General features: G+C 32.9%; 4 protein-coding genes, 2 long non-coding RNA genes and 1 pseudogene across 7 annotated transcripts; 2 read left to right on the top strand and 5 right to left on the bottom strand.

Moving 5' to 3' along the window:
* Positions 1–789: 789 nt before the first annotated feature.
* On the bottom strand, positions 790–1045 carry AT5G06455. Its single transcript, NR_142919.1, has one exon. It is a non-coding gene; the product is annotated as an other RNA (long non-coding RNA).
* A 360-nt stretch (positions 1046–1405) lies between these two features.
* AT5G43066 (uncharacterized protein) lies at positions 1406–1630 on the bottom strand (the record flags this gene model as incomplete). Its single annotated transcript, NM_001125892.1, has 1 exon — positions 1406–1630. The coding sequence occupies one exon, from the start codon at positions 1628–1630 to the stop codon at positions 1406–1408; it is 225 nt and encodes a 74-aa protein (NP_001119364.1).
* Positions 1631–3080: 1450 nt separating this feature from the next.
* AT5G06445 lies at positions 3081–3474 on the top strand. The gene has a single exon (NR_142918.1). It is a non-coding gene; the product is annotated as an other RNA (long non-coding RNA).
* A 248-nt stretch (positions 3475–3722) lies between these two features.
* Positions 3723–3941, bottom strand: AT5G43064 (uncharacterized protein; the record flags this gene model as incomplete). Its single annotated transcript, NM_001344468.1, has 1 exon — positions 3723–3941. One exon carries the CDS (start codon positions 3939–3941, stop codon positions 3723–3725), a length of 219 nt encoding a protein of 72 aa, NP_001331733.1.
* AT5G43065 lies at positions 3817–8031 on the bottom strand (annotated as a pseudogene; the record flags this gene model as incomplete). The annotated part of the gene is made up of 1 exon: positions 3817–8031.
* A 5883-nt stretch (positions 8032–13914) lies between these two features.
* RD21B (Granulin repeat cysteine protease family protein) lies at positions 13915–16903 on the top strand. Its single transcript, NM_123672.4, has 5 exons — positions 13915–14573; positions 15248–15483; positions 15569–15709; positions 15809–16258; positions 16343–16903. Exons 1-5 carry the CDS (start codon positions 14096–14098, stop codon positions 16427–16429), a joined length of 1392 nt encoding a protein of 463 aa, NP_568620.1. The 5' UTR covers positions 13915–14095; the 3' UTR covers positions 16430–16903.
* Positions 16904–17040: 137 nt separating this feature from the next.
* On the bottom strand, positions 17041–18375 carry NPQ6 (YCF20-like protein (DUF565)). The gene is made up of 2 exons (NM_123671.4): positions 18115–18375; positions 17041–17810 (listed from the first exon to the last, which is right to left on the bottom strand). The coding sequence occupies exon 2, from the start codon at positions 17807–17809 to the stop codon at positions 17333–17335; it is 477 nt and encodes a 158-aa protein (NP_199119.1). The 5' UTR covers position 17810; positions 18115–18375; the 3' UTR covers positions 17041–17332.
* Between the last annotated feature and the right edge of the window lie 503 nt (positions 18376–18878).

Below are 18878 nucleotides of genomic sequence, written 5' to 3'. Positions count from 1 at the left end.
TTATATGTAACACTAATACAGTGAGAGCGTTTAGATTAACATTGTTGTTGATTCTTTAATTTGAATATTTATGAAAGTAGGCTTTTTAAAGTTGTTGATTCAATGAACGCAGACTGGAAATAAGGACACGTAAAAACTATAACTGGAAGATATGAACCTAGGAAGTGAGACGGATATATGCGGAGGGGCAGATCTCGTTACGGCTTCTATCACCTATTTCTTCACTAAATGGTATTTGGTTCAAAATTATATAGAGCTGCCTAGAACCGTCTAGGAACACACTGAGACCCTTTTAAGATCGTTGAACTCATCTTAGTAACAAAACCGTTTAATTTTAACGTCTTAAAAAAAATCCTTACCATCCATAGCCGCCTAACGTACAAGCGCCTACCTAGACATTGCAGAAAATGCTTGAACTAATTAGTGTAGCTTTCTATCCACAATTAGTGAATGCATATGCGTTTTAAAAACCAAATAATTGATAAATGTAAACATTATTTTACCTGCATCACTATTACTATTTCATTTGGAAATAAAAAATCAGACATTTACATGCAGTATATAGATCAATAAAGCTTGGAACTATTGTCTCACGTTAAATCTTCTTGAAAGAATCAATCTCTTCTTCTCCTTTTTTGACTAAAACAAAAACTTTCGATTTGCATATCAAAATCTAACAAAAAGGAAAGAAAAAATAAACTTCAGCAGAGAAAAAAGAAAAAGAAAAAAAGAAAAGCAAAGAAAAAGAAGAAGTGGAAATTGTCGATCAGTGACAACGCCTCCTTCTGCTCGGCGCAGACGCTAACCGGTAAGCGTAGCTCCTCTTTGAAGGGCTTCTCGAACTGTTTTTCACCTTCATGGTCTCCAGCAAATTGATGTTTGTGTATTCATATTATACTATTGGATTTCTGAATGAGCTTCTCCAACTACTTGCTTCTCATCAAAGAGGTGGCGGCCTAGTGGTAAAAAGGGGTTGGTTCCCTTGTGCCCCAATATTCTTTAAATCGTAAAATCTAAATGTTGACCAAAGGCCCGAAACTCCCATCGGTTAAACAAAGAAAAAAAAAACTACGTGCTTCTCCACAAGAGATGGTGTTGAAATCTGTCTCTATGACTTTCATAAAAAGTTGAAAGACACATTTGCTTAGTAAGAAATCAAAAGTGGGAATTGAAAGTAGTTAGCAAATAAATACGAAATGCATATTTGTTTTAGGTTTTTTCTACCATTATTGTTACCATTCCAATGGGGGAAAAACATTTACACTCATCAATGGATATAAAAGTTAGGAACTCCTTGAAAAAATCATTCTCTTGGCTGAAACAAAAACATTCGATTTACATATTTAAATAATCCAAAAAAGACAAAACAAAAAACATACATGTCGGAAATAGGGGTAATTGTTGATCAGTGACCACGTCCTCTTTTGTTCGGTCCAGACGCTAGAATCCTCATCAAAGGACGTCGACTGCACGAGCTTCTCTTCACCTTGGTCGCCGTTGATTGATCATGGCCGTTGATATCTCTGAAAGGCTCCGATCGTACGACTCTGCAATCAACTCTCTCAAACATCAACGACGAGCCCACCAATAACAAGATCATACACAGCACGAACATATTCTTTTTCTCCATTTTTGTAACTTTTTTTTGTTTTCTTTCTCTTTGGCATTAGGAAGAATGCTTCCTGATTATTTTTGTTTCTATATGAGATAGTGTGCTTGTATAAACAAAGGGCATTAATTCTTGACCAAGTATATGTAGGACTATTTCATTGTGCTTATGTTAGAGTATACCATGATTTGTGTTTATCTATATTTCCCTTATTTGTAGATTTACCCTAGTACGAGACCACTCTCTCTTTTACTTCTATATCTATTATCCATTACAAGAGATTCTCACATCATACAGTAATACAGTTATCGCGTTTTTACATGTTTAATCAAACTCTTGATCAACCTTTTAATTGTTTACTATTTATAGAAGCCAGAGAAAACAATTGATGTACATTTCATATTACAAGTGAATATCCAATGAGTTTCTCCAACTCCCTAATTCTCCATAAGAGATGTTGTTGAACCATGTCTCTATTACTTTCATAAAAGGTTGAAAATAGCATCCGTTTCGTAATTAACAAAAAAACAAAAAACCATTTTGTAATAAGAATTTTGTCCTTGAACCCAAATTTTATTAACCAAGTCATATCAATTTCCTCATTCTTCCTCTATGGCAAAATCCTTCCGCAGTTTATCTCCATTTTGGAGAGACCGAGACTAAATATTTTCTCCTTAATGGAGAATATGTTCTTCTACCGATATCCTTTTTGTTGGAGTGATTTATTGATAGCTCTGTCTCGATGATAAATTTGCTAACCGTGCAAGCTATCTATAATCATGATTTGGTTTTGGATTGTTTGAAGTGCAATCCTTTAGCTCTCCATTTTTTTTCTTTTTTAGAAAGTTATGTGTCAAAACCCGTAATCCTTTCATATCCAAAACCATAACATGTATATTAATTTCGTCTTAAATATTATTTAAACCGACGACTTGTATGCTTCATCTAAGATTTTTACCAAACTAATGATATTTGGTTCAGTTTTTTATTTTTACCAAATTTTCGTCATGTATTGTCTGGATTCTCTTCATTTAAAGATTTAGTTATATATATAAAATAATAAATTGAAAATAGTTAGCAAACACGTAGTTAAAAGTGGAATTTTATTGGTTAGTAGGAGACCAATGGTTTCTTAGAGAGCTGTCATCTTTTGACTTTTGTTTTCCTTCGTAGTCGGTTCGGATTAACACGGTGTGAAGTCATCAGAGACCGATTCCTCTACGTTAGGATCGCAAAAAGGTAAAAAATCAAAACGGTGAAATTATAGCCGCTGACGACTGGTGGACGTGAACGCGACAGCATTACCACTCACTCTCTTAACCCTAATATGTTTCAACTTTTGCTTTTGTTTTTAAACACAAGCTTTGATTTGTAATATCATTCTTCTTTGGCTAATCATAAAGAAGAGAAAAACCGTAGATCCAATGGCATAAAAGTTAACTAGTTGTGAGTACATACATTAGTATTCTAAGTACCTACAAAAATATGATATAATGTTACATACATGTAAGCACAACAGCAGCATCGTGCAAACTAATCCATCTTTCAGTACCACTCTTTGGTATCTTTTTTTTTTAAAACATCGATAAATACCAAAAGTTTCATCGGCTTCTTGCACCTTAACTTCTTCATCTTCTTTTTTCCTAGAATGCTACTCTATCTCTTTCCGTAGATCTTGGTCTCTTGACTCTTGTTGCTTTTTTTGACCATCTAACCCCATGCACTCTATCGCTCTTTCTTTCTTTCTTTTTTCAAAGCTTTCAATATTTAATCATCGAGGATATTAAAACTTTAGCATGAAGTCTCGATCTGTGGACATTTCCTTTTTAATTACCTCTTTTATTTACCAATGTGGGGACACAAGGAAAAGTCTAGACTCCCACGTTTACTATAGTATAGATAGATTCCAATCGAACATTTACATGCGATGGACGGATAAAGTAAACATTTACATTCAAAAACTTCATATTACGTATCACATCTTCTTGAATGAATAAGTCTTTCCTTCTACTTTTTGGCAAAAACAAAACCTTTAGAAAGCTACAATCTAACAAAACTAATACGAACAAAAAAAACACTGACGCGTGTTCAAAATAGTAGTAGTGATTGTTGATCAGTGACCACGTCCTCTCCTGCTCGACCCAGACGCTAAACGGAAAGCAAAACTTTCCGAGCTGTGCTTCACCTTCATAGTCGCCGACGATTGGTCATGGCCGTTGGTATCTCTGAACGGCTTCGATCGTAGAGTTCTGCAATGACCACCCTCAAACATCAACGACGAGCTCACCAAAAATAAGATCACACACAACACAAACACATTCTTGTTCTCCATTTTATAAAAAAATTTGGTTCTATTTCTCTTCGTGATTGAAAAGAATGGCTTCGCGATTTTCTTGTATATTTATGCTTTTGTGTGTGAGTGTGTAAGCAAAGGGCATTAATTCTTGACCGAGAATATTTGACTTTTAATCATTTTCATCGCGTTTTTACATATTTAATTAAATTCTTCATGTTTTAGTCATTTAGTTAAATAGTACAAGCCAAACAAAACAAATGATATGTATTCAAACAAATGATGTGTTTTCAGTGTATTGGAGGATTTACGGAGCGAAAACGAAAAACTTTCAACATTTTCTTTATTTTTAATTTTTTACAATGCAAATATAAACACGGATAATCTGATAAAACAAGTTATACTAAACTGTAATATATCATTTATGTAAATAATATTTTTCAGAATTCGCTCTTTTGAACTAATTAAAGAGATTGACACAAGTGAATATCTAATGAGTTTCTCGTTGTGCTTCTTCATAAGAGATATCGTTGAACTCTGTCTCTATGACTCTCATAAAAAGATTTGTAAGAAAACAAAAAAAGTAGGAGTTGAAAAATGGTTAGCAAAAGGTGGAAATTAATTGGTTAATAGGAAACCAATGGGTAACTTATTGAAGAATTTCTTGAGTGTGACAATGTCAACTTTTGACTTTAATTTTTCTTTGTAGTCGGTTTGGATATTAACACGGTGTGAAGTCATCATCAGACCGATTCTGCGATTCACCATCTTAGTTGCTGACGAGTGATGACGCGACAGCTCTACCAGCTCACACTCTTCTTAACCAACTATATATGTTTCAACTTTTACTTTTGTTTTTACTGAAAATTTCTTTTCAATGAAAATGGATTTTGATTAGAGCTAAGTCTGGAGCGGTATTCTATAGTTTTTTCTATTTTTTGGTTTGATGTTAAAAAGTAATCTATAGTTGTTTTAGATATCCATGATGTGTTAATTCGTTTACGAATCAGCATATCAATTTAATTCCAAAGATTTTTTATAATAAAAAAAAACATATGAATGTGGATTATTTATTTAAGGGTCGATTTAAATAAAAAAAACATATTAAAACGGGGATTATTTTTGAAAACAAATATTTCCTATATAGGAGATGCATTTTTTCTTTAAATCTACAAAAAAATAATCATAAATATATATAAAACATATATACTGGGCAAACCACTGCCCATAATTTCTACAATTTGATTTCATATAAATTAGGGAAACATAAAAGAGCCAAAATCGTACCACACTATATTTTTATTATTATTTATATATTATTTTTTAAATCAAAAATTAATACATGAGTAACACATATGAATGTGGGTTTAAATTTTAGACCACACAGTTCTCCATTAGGGGTGGTGAATGAGAGACTTAGGACCAATAATTATTACTACGGAACCATAACTTTAATATCAATGACACGTATTGCGATTGTGCGAGTTATTAATTTTGAAAACCATATTTTTTATAATAAGATAGGTAAAATATTGACTATTAATGAAATTTAGTTAATTTGATTTAGCTGCACAAAATTAAAGTTCACTTCTGGTTTAGTTTGAGTAATTCAGGATTAAATTTTCTATAAAAATCGAGTTATATAAAAAAAAAGTTTGTTCAAATTTGAATTGATGAATTTTGGTTTGGTTTGGTTTTGTGCCCAACCCTATTTTAAATAAACAACTTGATACATACGTTAAATCTTGTGGCTTCTCTTTATGCTTTACATTTATAATCTATGCTTTGAATTAATAGATTTATGTCCATCTCTTTAGAAATTTCGTATTGGATTCATATCCTAGATAGATGTAAGGTATTTTTCCACTTTATGGCAACTTGAAAGCAACTCGTGGCACATGGTTTGTGATCTATAACACGGCAACTCTCCTGACGGGCATATCTTCAATTTATTGGATCTTATGAATAAATAATAAGATGGGCATCAACGCGATCCAACAATTTCAACACAAAATAAAAGATGATCATGTTACCACTTGGACGATCCCAATTATATATATGCACTATATAGAAAATTCAGAGAAGTATGAGGATTCAAGCATTATCTTTTTTTTTTTTTTTTTTTTTTTTTTAAATTTATGTTAAATTAAATTCAAAAGAAAAGGTCAAAGTTGTTACAACAAGTGCTACTGAGTAGTTGAGAGTTTTAATCTAAAACACAAAGAACTTTACAGAATTTTCCCCTCTTAATGAGTCCCTCGAGCTTGTAGCCAAACTTGAAAACCTTTGTCAAATCTTCTATCTCCACTCTGTTTTATTGTCAATAAGTGATTCCGAATGTGTTTGTCTATCCACCTGACAAGCCTGCTTGCTGGATTTAGAGAAGCACCGTGTTTACGTTCATTACGCTCACGCCATATAGTGTGTATTGAAACCTGCAAAAGACAACGAGCCAGGAAGCCTGCAGTGCGATCATGCCAATTGGTTGAGACGGTGTTAATGATGGTTTGCCAGTCCGTGGAGTAACTTGTGTTATAGATGGTCGCAGCTAAAGGTTCCCACACTTCCATTGCATAGGGGCATGAAAAGAAAAGGTGGTTACGAGATTCCAAATCGTTGTTGCAGAGGATACAAGTGGCCGCTACTCCCATGTTCCATTGCAGCATTCTGTCCCCCGTAGAGAGTCTATTATGAACAGCTAACCACATGCAGAAAGCATGCTTTGGGATGGCTTGAGCAAATCAGACCCCTTTATACCAAGCCACCTTAGTTGAAACTGATCTAATATGATTCCAAGTATGCTTTGTAGAGAAATTGTTGCAGTAATTCTCTTTCCCTTTCCAAAGACACGATCCGCTTCTTGACTATGGGAATTCTATGTAAGATTTAGTCGCTCCTCCACTTTATTTAACAAATCAACCCGGTGTCTTCTTCTTCTTCGATTGCCCCAAGCATCCGCCATTGTTGCGTGTTTTTTTATACCCATATCTATAACGCCTCTGTCCCCTGCAATATCTATAAGCCTTCCCATATCACTCCAATTGTCATACCAAAAAAAAGTGTGAGCACCATTATTCACTTCAGCTTTACAGAGTTGTATAGCTGCATCCCGAAACTTAAGAACTTTTTTCCACATCCAAGAGCCTAGACTTGTGTTCTCTCTTACCGCCCAAAAGGAGACTTGTTTAAGGAGAGTTGCGTGAATCCATTTAACCCACAGAGAATCAGCATGAGATATGATGCGCCAAATAAGTTTTAAACAACTTACATCATTTGCTTCCTTGAGAGATCTTAAACCAAGTCCCCCCTCGTCTTTAGGCTTACATACATCTGTCCATGCAATCTTTGCTTTTGACGTGTTAAGATCTCCTCCTGACCATAGATAAGCCGAACACATCTTATCAATTTCCCTAATACATTCCCGAGGTAAACGGAAAGCTCCCATCCAGAAATTACAAATGCTCCAAAGGACTGAGCTTATTAAGTTTAATCTCCCGGCGTAAGACAAAAAACGGGCTGACCAAGAACCAATTTTCTTCTTTATGTGTTCAATAAGAGGCAGATAATCTGTTGAGGAGAGTTGCTTGGTGACTAGCGGGAGACCCAAATAACGAACTGGAAGTGTACCCACCGCAAAGGGGAAATGAGCCATGACTTCCTGGGGAGAAGTGTGGGACAACCCCGCAAAATAGACCGTTGATTTTTCCATACTTATTCGCAGCCCCGAGCACTTAGCAAATGTTTCAAAAACTTCAACAATTCCTTCAATAGACCTCACTTTACCATCCGAAAGAACCATAAGATCATCCGCAAAGCTAAGATGAGTTAAACCCATTTGCTTGCATCTTGGGTGGTAGCCAAATCTACGCTGACCTGTTGCCTTATCTAAAAGTTTAGAAAGGACATTCATACTCACAACAAATAAATATGGAGATAAAGAGCATCCCTGCCTCAAACCCCGAGTGCTATTAAAATAACCTGCAAGTTCTCCGTTAACTTGGACCAAGAAAGAAGCGGTGGTAACACAAAGCATGATCCAATGTATAAAAACCGGCGGAAACTCCATGGCTTCTAGGACGTTTCGGAGAAAAGTCCATTGAACCGAATCGAAAGCTTTAGAGATGTCTATCTTGAAGCATTATCATTATCAAACAAACAGTTTAGCTAAGATTACTATTATTTTGTAATGCCATTTATATTTTTTTTAATTTATCAGAAAAAGAATACTATTATAAGAAACTATTCTTTGATGATCAAACAACTAATATTGCAAGTGGACTTTATGATAAAATATAATATATATTATTTGCGACCAAAACAACCTCTATAACTTCTTTTATTTTTATTTTTATTTCTTTTGTTATTATATAGTACTTGAGGTGGAAAAGGGGGGATGACGGATGTACATGATTTTCTTTTCAACTATTTGATCAGTTTTCTACTTGCGACTTTCGTTGATTAGTTCCTTTGGATGATGAAAGCAAATGGGAAGACTAAATTACGTAAACTGGTTCTATATGTTTCCTTTTAACCAAAAAAAAAAAGAGTTCTATATTTGTCTTCTACAAGTTACAAATAATAATTTACGCAACCACGTCTATACGTCAGTACGTCACACGAACATGTTCTACTCTATCTGTATCTGTATCGTCAAAAATAAAACTTCTCAGACCTTTTCCCGCTAATAGATCTACGCATTCCTCAATTATTTTGTGCCCAAATGGACGATTTGATATTTTGATTGCGTTGGAAAAAATTGACTTTGATATTACAAAAAATGGTTTTAAATATAAATCTAAACTTTTAATTTTTCTATAAATTTAACTTAATGGAAGTCATATAATCACAATAATTCATTGTTTTTAAAAAAAAGACTAATTGTTCACCTCCAAATTGGAGATAGCTTCAAAAGACAGTACAAACAATTTTTGCCAACGAGTCCACAAAAAAGTTGGGTAAACGAGGTAACTAAAGGAAATCAAAGAAAACTGTAAACGTAACCTTTATACCTCATAGAGCAAAAGACACTAAATCATTGTGATTGTCGCCATATTGGAGAAGCGGAATAAGAACTTGAGAATCCGGAAAAAAAAATGTAAAGGTTCAGGCTACATCTGTTCCAAGCTTAGAAGAGTGTTTCTTTGTAAAATAAGGCCTCACCTGCCAAGGTAAAGGGACAAACCTTTAGTAAGTTGTACCATGCATAATGCATTAGACATATATCATCCTAGACCACACCATAGGTATTTTACGTGTCCTAGGTAATTATTGTCTCTCTTTTGTCTTTTTTTACCATATTATTACGTGATAAATATAATTGAAAAATTGAAAAATATAATTGAAAAATTAGTCATTTTACTATTTACAATTGGGAAAATGTCAAAAAAAAAGCATGAATTTTTAAATTTGGGAAGAAAAAAACATGAACTTTCAAAATGCCATTAAAATCGTAAAGTTTTGTTTGACTTTTGATTAAATAGTCAATTTTCGTTGATTTTGCCATTTTGGACATGTCGTTAAGTTTTCGTTAACAAAAAAATCACAGAATTAACACTCCGTTACCATTTTCTGTTAAAAGTGAAACGATGTCGTTTTGAAATTCTAAATAAAAGAAAAAAGTGAACCGACAAGGATTCGAACCTATGATCTTTTGTCTTTCAAAGAATCATTAAACCACTGAGCCACGAGAACATATTAACAAAATGAAAAACACACATATATATATATAGATAACATATAAATACACAATTAATTAAAAATAACCAAACAAAGATCTATATTAGTGCATTTAATTTAAATTATTCTTTCTTAAATTATATAAAAAAGAAACATATGAAATATAGAAAATAAAATATATTGCCTAAATAAATGGTTTCTTATATTGTTTCCATCTAATTATGAACATCACATTTAATTATTTGAAGATGGAATGATTATATTTTATATTTATCTTATATATATATATATATATATATATATATATTACAAGTTAATTTATCGAATAGATATGTTTTTATAATTAAAAATATCTATAAAATTAAATTGAATAAAATTCTATGTGCATGTATAAATTAATCCTATATTTATTTGAGAAGGATTGTATAAATTTTAGCCTATTTTCTAATTTCATAAGTTTCAATTTTTTTCATAAAATAAAATGAAGAAAAAATAAATTTTCAGATAAAAATTCAATGCATTTAGAAGAAATCTCTATATGTAAAATTAAAAATATGATATTTCGAAATGTATATTTATGGTATGAATATTTAATATTTGTACATATTTGGTTATTTTTAATTAATTGCATACGTATCTTATTATATAAAGTATGGTTTTCAAATTTGCTAACTCATAGGATTGTGCCACGTATCAAGTCAAACGATCAGATGTTTACATGTGTCATTCAAAATTTAACTTTTTTATTCTCTAAAAAAATAGAAAATCTTAAAAAGTAAACAAATTTACATATACTTATTTATATGTCTATATATTTATAAACAATTAACATTTATTCAACAAAAGGAAAATTAACAAATTTGTCTTTAACTCATGTAATCATAAGTGAAAATAGAACAATTTGAGAAAAATAGCTTAGCTTATAGGATTTAACTTTTCAATTATTTTCATTTATTAATTTTAACTCATTTAATATTAATTTGCATGATGTAAAATTAACTTACGAGATTACGGCATATATAGAAAATATATTTTCAACAATGTTTGATTTTTTATTAATTATTAGCCCTAGACGTTTGGGTATTCGGTTCGGGTTTTCGGATTTAAAAGTTTAGGACCCGTTCGGGTAATCTAAGATTTTGGGTCGGGTTTGGTTTGGGTTCGGGTTCGGGTTCGAGTTTATTTATATATTGAAATATCAAATTTTGTGTGCAAATCTATTAAATTACTTGAAATTTTCAAAAATTCTCAAAACAACACGAGTAGTTTTGCTTGAATATATCTAAAAACACACAAAATAACTAAAATATCCAAAAAAATCCTAATATTTTCTATATATAAGTATAAATATAACTAATATATACTTATATTTGATATATGTTTGAATACTTATTCGGATTCGAGTTCGAGTTTTCGGGTTTTGAAGTTTAGACTCGTTCGAGTATTTGAAAATTTCGGGTACACCCGCCTAAATAGGCGGGCCTTATCTAGTATGTTATATAGATCTGTTTGCAATCTGTACTAGAATAATATCGTGGCCTAATGGTGTGTGCATCTGAGGAAAACAATACGTTACTGGATCGAATCCTCGTGGACTTACTATCGTTATTTTATTTTAGATTTTCAAAACGACGTCGTTTTGTCTGAAACAGAACATACTAAACGGAAAATTAACGCTGTGTTTTTTTTGTTAACGGAAACTTAACGACATGTCTAAAATGGCGAAGTCAACGAAACTTTACTATTTTATTAAAGTCAAACAAAACTTTAGGATGTTAGTGGCATTTTTGAAGTTCATGTTTTTTTCATCCCAAATTTGAAAGTTCATGCTTTTTTTGACATTTTTCCCATTTACAATTTGTAAAGTAGTCAATTTAAACTGTTTGATTATACCTAGATTGAACAATATTTTTAGTGTACATATGTAAATATACGCTGTGTATATTGGTACACTAAAAAGTATAATTAAATAGTAAAGTGATTATTTTCTAGAAAAAAATAAAGACGCTCTTTCAACCATTATTATGGGAACATTAATTAATTATATAGGAATATCAATGTGGAACCCCAATAAGACCAATTCTACCTAGCACAAATGCAACAAGGAAAGTACTTCCAACTGAAGTCGTTGTTACAAGCCAAGCTAGAGGGGTTCAACACCACTACTAATAACAAGAAGACCAACAAGGACAATTTGTTCAAAAGCATCAATTAACCAAAACTTCCAAAGGCACATATCTCTTCTTTAAAACCAGTTTAAGATTGTAGATAGAACTTCTAGTGCAAAGAGTTGTGGAGGTACAAACAGAAAACTATGCAAACATAGGAAAGAAGTTTGGAAAGATCCACATTACGATCAATGGAGTTTAAAACGATAAGCTAGAAGGGAAGATAATGCGCTTAACTCAGTAAAGATAATAGACTTGTTATAAGCTTAAATTGCATCGAGTTCTAAGAGTCTAACATAGATTCTTCTCGGAAAACCGGAGAAAAAAACAAGAAAATATTTTAAATTTATAATTGGTCTTTTCCAAGAGTGAAGAAAGAGTTGATACCAAATTTTGATCAAAGGCCATTTTGGAATTTTGATTGAACATGTTTTTTTTTTTGTTTTTTTTTTTGTTTTTTTGTCAAGGAGTATGGTATTTCTTTAAGATAATTGAATTGCTAAGGAATATAAAAAAAGAAAGAAGAAGAAGCATGTCTGATTTTGTTTTAATTATTTTAGGGGTATAATGCAAATTTTGAGAATAGAGAAAATTGATTATTTTTTCTAAAATATTTGTAAGTAAACTCATTATCTTCACGAGGGATCTTAAATATTTGTAAGTAAACGGTTTTGTCCGGCAATTATTTGTAAGTTCTAAAAATTATGATCACTTAAAAACGAAAAGGTCCCACTATGTGTCTTCTCCACGCAAAAGAAAGTTTCATTTTCTTCATTTTATTTTTTATTTGTAATGCAGTTTCTTATTCTAATGTAAATTATAAATTAAATATTTCCATGTCCCTTATTATACTCAAATGTATATAAAATTTTAGTGGCCCCATAAGAATCTCTTATAACATGAATGATAAACGATGACATAAACTAATAAAAACATTATCGTAATTACCTAATGGTTAATGGTCAATTTTAATTTTATTTCCATACTTCAGATTTGACATACAATTCTAAAGTTTTATAAGATTAATAATCTGTATAATGTTTCATATGATTAATAATGTTTATAGGTTTATACAGTAAAAATGTTTTGACACACGGATTAGCTAGCAACTATGATGGGTAAACCACATGGTCCATTACATTGTAAAACATATATATTTGAAATTGTCCCTTTTCTATTCGACACTTGTATTACTTGTAGGAAATTAAATTTTAGTTTAAGAAATACATATAAATTAAATTTTAGTTTAAGAAATACATATAAATTAATACCTTAAGATATTAAATATACATCAACATTTTCATTAGTATTTTCGCAAGGAATCATAATAATAGAGACGACCATGTGAACTAAAACTCGAGTAAACTATTCTTCCTTTTTTATTTTTATTTTGTAAATCCTTAATCTATTCTTCTTAAAATATAAAAATCCACATTATCTGTCAATTTTTTTTTTTTTTTGGTGCAACCAATTTTCTCTCAACATTTATCAAAAGAATCTTCTTGTTTGGAAATCAAAGAAAATCTTGTTTTAACAATTCTATCATCAAACAATCCGATCCTTCACGTGCTTCTATTTACGTCCCCTATTTGCTTGGGACTAGAAGATATGTATTTCTAATTTATCTTCACCCCAACCCAATCTAACCACATCCACTTGGCACTTCTGAGCTGTCCCTTCCCACCTTGTCTTAACCAATAATAGTGGACTCTTCACAATTTTTACATTTTCATTTTTACCTCACTACTTCTCTCTTATTTCTTTAAACCCCTCAATTCTTTCGATTGGCTCCATCAGCCCCATTTAAAAATAAAAATTATTAACTTCTAAACTTTTTTGAATATTGGACAAAAACAATAAATAAAGATTATTGACTAACTAAAAACATGATTTTAAATCATTGTAGGTTGCATCTTTTTTCTCTTACAAACAAATAGTTTTGGAACCATATACAGTTTTTGAGTTAAAAAATAGTTAAAAAACGATAAACATATGAATGTGAAAAATAAATCAAAATGTTGAGTGTGTAGATGAACATCTAGATAAAGAACTAAAAAAATTGGACGGCTTTAACAAATGTAATTGACTCTTACAAATTTTATTATTTTAATTTTCACCCCACTATTTCTCACTTATTTCTTTAATTCCCTCATCTCTTATAATTGACCCCACTAGCCCATTAAAAACCAAAAATAACTATTTTAAAATCTTTTTGAAAAGTGGACAAAAATTAATTAATAATTAATTAGGAACACTAATTGAGTTTTCCCCTTTATATACACCACCATCAAATCTCTATCTCGATCAAAACAATTGTCTACATTCATCTTCTTCTTCTTCAAACAAAAAATGGGTTTCTTAAAGTTATCTCCAATGATCCTTCTCCTAGCAATGATCGGCGTTTCATATGCCATGGACATGTCAATCATCTCCTACGACGAAAACCACCACATCACCACCGAGACCAGCCGTAGCGACTCGGAGGTTGAGAGAATCTACGAAGCGTGGATGGTGGAACACGGGAAGAAGAAGATGAATCAAAACGGTCTTGGTGCAGAGAAAGATCAAAGATTCGAGATCTTTAAAGATAATCTTCGTTTCATCGATGAACATAACACCAAAAACCTCAGTTATAAACTTGGTTTAACCCGGTTTGCTGATTTAACCAATGAGGAGTACCGATCTATGTACCTTGGTGCTAAACCGACCAAGAGGGTTTTGAAAACCAGTGATCGGTATCAGGCGCGTGTTGGTGACGCGCTTCCTGATTCGGTTGACTGGAGAAAAGAAGGTGCCGTCGCTGATGTTAAAGATCAAGGAAGCTGTGGTAAGAATAAATTCTTTTTCTTTTGATTTTATTCATTTTTAAAATTTAACAAAAAAAAACATTATTAGATTTCGAATCTGGAAAAATCCCTCAAATCCTGATTATTTTACGGATGGGTCAGTTTTTTCTTTAGAATTGAAATGGGTTTCTATGAAAATTATCGAAAAAGTAGTAAAAACTGCGAAAATTCTTGGATTGTTTCATAAATACTCCAAGAAACTTTTGATAAATAATTCAGAGATATCTTGAAACTTTTGTCTGGGGAATGATGAGTTTGGTCTGAAATGTTGACTTTTACTTTTAGGTGTACGTTTCGAAAAACAAAGATTTTGAATTTTTATGGAGATGAATAATTATGGTTAATAAATCTTGAGAAAGACACAAACTTCTGATGATATTTTGTGTTTATGCATCAAAACAAAATGTTGAATTTTAGGTGCACGTTTCGGGGAGCTAATATTTTGGTTAAATCTGAGAAAATTGATGATATTTTGGGCCTTTATGGACCATGGTCTTTAAACTTTAAAGTTGGTAGTGGGACAATATGGACCCATTACAAGATTTGTTTTTTGTCAAGAATTTAAATGAATGGTGGGGACGATGATTTGGTATGTGTTAGTGTTTAGATTGTGACAATTTGATTGATAATAACAACTAATCTTCTTGTTGTTTAGGGAGTTGTTGGGCATTCTCAACTATTGGAGCAGTGGAAGGAATAAACAAGATTGTGACAGGAGATTTAATATCTTTGTCTGAACAAGAATTGGTTGATTGTGACACATCTTATAACCAAGGATGTAATGGTGGTTTAATGGACTATGCGTTTGAGTTTATTATCAAAAATGGTGGTATTGATACCGAAGCGGATTATCCTTACAAGGCTGCTGATGGTCGTTGTGACCAGAACAGGGTTAGTTTAGTGTATTTAGTTTATAAAATGAAACTCAACAATGGCTTTGAATTTGAAATTTACTCTGTTTTGTTATGTTTTGCAGAAAAATGCTAAGGTTGTTACCATTGATTCATATGAAGATGTCCCTGAGAACAGCGAGGCGTCTCTAAAGAAAGCTTTGGCTCACCAGCCTATTAGTGTCGCCATTGAAGCGGGTGGTCGCGCTTTCCAGCTCTATTCTTCGGTATGAAATAACCTAATTGTTTCAAAAAACTGCTAGACAACCATTTGCACTATCTTGATTTCAAGATGTTAAAATGTTGGTTGGCTATTTTGTCTTCAGGGTGTATTTGATGGACTTTGTGGGACGGAGTTAGACCACGGTGTTGTGGCTGTGGGTTATGGAACCGAGAACGGAAAGGACTACTGGATTGTGAGAAACTCATGGGGAAACAGATGGGGAGAGAGCGGATACATAAAGATGGCACGTAACATTGAAGCGCCAACAGGAAAGTGTGGAATCGCTATGGAGGCTTCGTATCCGATCAAGAAAGGTCAGAACCCACCAAACCCTGGCCCGTCACCACCATCTCCCATTAAGCCACCAACCACATGTGACAAGTACTTCTCTTGCCCTGAGAGCAACACTTGTTGTTGTCTCTACAAGTATGGTAAGTACTGCTTCGGATGGGGATGTTGCCCGCTCGAAGCTGCTACTTGCTGCGATGATAACTCAAGTTGCTGTCCTCATGAGTACCCGGTTTGTGACGTTAACCGCGGAACCTGTTTGATGGTTAGTTTCTTCATATATCTATTGGTATCAAAGAGCATTTTTGATGGAAATGTTTACTGATTTTGAAATGTTGTGATTTGGCAGAGCAAGAACAGTCCGTTTAGCGTGAAGGCTTTAAAGCGTACACCCGCAATACCGTTCTGGGCAAAGAGCAGAAAGCACATTGCGTAAGAAGAGGAAGACAAAAACATTGAGAATTCATCAAAAGCATTTTATGTTGTTGTTGTTCAGATTTAAAAATTGCTGATTCTGCTGCTGAGGTTTTCTGTACATATAAAACCTCTCCCTAAGTTTCATTCAGTTTCATCATTGTTAAAGTAACTAACTCAGAACAAATGGGTTTGGTTATTAATCTCTTTCAACTTATCTATTTATCGCTCTATTATTGATAAATTTTCATTTTCCTTTCTCACTTGAGTATATTTGGATTCAAATGTAGCTTTTCAGGACTCACAAATTACCATCTAGATTTTCTTACGTGAAAGTACAAAAGCACCAATAGCAGCTAATATGAATGTTGAAAGTCAGGTTTTGCATCAAACACCGAAGTCGTCATTTTCATCTTGGGACGAAAAACTTCAGAGTTATATCTTTAGGACCATTGATCTATCCTTTTTTGTGAACTCAAATGAGTGGCACTTGGATACTTCTGCTGGAGCTAATGGCTCTCTAATGCTTCTCTGGAGGATACAGTTCTTTAGCCAGTTCATCAAGAGAAGCAAGGTCCGAAGCCGAGAATGCCTTGTACCATCAATCCATCATGCCAGTCAGCTACTTCTCTTATGAACATTGCTTTGCAGTGTACACGCCGTTTTTCCTGCTCATGGCAGGACACGTCCTTGCAGCTAGCACTACAAGAACGGAAAAGATACAAGCAAGAGAAGGCAAGGTACTTGACATGGCTAACCAGAAACAAGAGGGCCCAGGATATTTAAGCATACTACAGATTCTCTTTAACTTCAAAGTTTTTGGTTGCTTCACTACAAAATTATGACAACAAAATATTACATTTGAGGAGAAAAAACAAGTAAATACACGAGCTTGGGATCTCTGGTGACTCAGTTTTGCAAACAGTTAGCTAGCCAGCTTGAAGGCGTCAATGAAGAGACCATAAGTGAAACCCATCTTGAAATTATTGAGCAGAGCAATAGGAAATGTGACTGTGGTGCGGCTATAATAGAATCTTGTCACATACTCTGTCAAAAGAACGCATAGAACCGCAGCAATAACATCGTTCACTCCCAATGCTCCAAACGAGAGAGAGATAGTCTGCGCGACATAAAAGCCACCTAACAACGAGATTCCTCCAAAAAGCGTTCTTCTTGAAGGCTTCTTGAAGTAATTCCTAGAGATTTCAGGAACAGATCTTATAATGTCTATCAATCTTCTTGGCGTTGGACCTTCAGTCTCTTGTAAAGCTCTAATGCTTCTTGCAAATCTCCTCTTTCGTTTAAATGGCGACGACACAAACGTTCCGAAACTCTGGCACTGATGATGGTTAAGGACTAAACTGTTCAAGTTGGTGGAGATGAAACTCAAAGAATGTGCCATCCTGAAAACAATATCCAACAAACCAAGAAGTTTATTTCGTGCAACAATTTCTACTCTCTTTTCATTGCCATTTATAATAAACCATATTCATCATTGGTTGCTGCAAAAAACTGTAACTCAAATCTTACACTACTTAAGAAAAAATTAATAATGCAACGCAATTATATTAAACTCCAATGGAGATATAAATTGGCTTCGAAATTGAGGTAATTGCGATCAACTCTTGAAATTAGGGTTACATTTAGGAAATAAAGGTGAAGTATCTATACTATGAAAATCAATACAGCCATGGGAAAAGGAAATACCAACACGAGGGAGATCGAAGAAGATTGCTTGGAACGAATTAATGGGAGCCAACAAGGGATTGAAGCCGTTTTTCAAAGTCTGGATTTTTGTTTAACAAAGGGAAGAAGATGAGAAAAATCGAAGAGGAAGCCACTGAATTGGGCCTTCAACTGGGTCGAATAGTTTAGATTAGTTAGTTAATTACTATCCAAATTTTCACTATTTCAGAGAAGATTCGAATTTTGGATCAGAAATATTGGATTATTTTGGGAAATTTTAAGTATTATATTTGTTGTGTTGTATATTGTTGGGCCAATGGGCCTACTTTAGATATCAACGATTCAAAAGTTAAATACACGAAGATCTAACACTTTCATTCAATTGGAGGTTTCTACACTTCCCGTAAAAAACATAAAGATATTTTTCCATATTTTTCAGTTAAGCTGTGGTCCGGATTTTTTTCTTTTTTTGAGTTTAATGCTAATATCCGATAATTCTAAATCTGGAAAAACCCACAAAAACTCGCCATTAACTTACGTTTTGATGAACCGGTTAAACTGGATGGATGTGGATTTTAAAAAAGATATTTGATTTTAGAATAAAATATTGTATTTTAAACTTTATATAGTTATTTTTACAAATTAATTTACTTTTTAAACTCATTTGATGTTTTAGATTTTGGTAAAAACTTGACAATGTCGTCTTAAAAGAATGAATGTAATGGTGAGAGAGACAACCGATATTAGTTGTTCAAATTCGCAATGTTTTTTTAGTTTATTTTAGA

The sequence above is a fragment of the Arabidopsis thaliana genome, chromosome 5 (assembly GCF_000001735.4).
Source record: "Arabidopsis thaliana chromosome 5, partial sequence".
NCBI lineage: Eukaryota > Viridiplantae > Streptophyta > Magnoliopsida > Brassicales > Brassicaceae > Arabidopsis > Arabidopsis thaliana.
The sequence above is the reverse complement of the archived record's forward strand: the minus strand, read 5'-3'. Positions and strand labels throughout refer to the sequence as shown.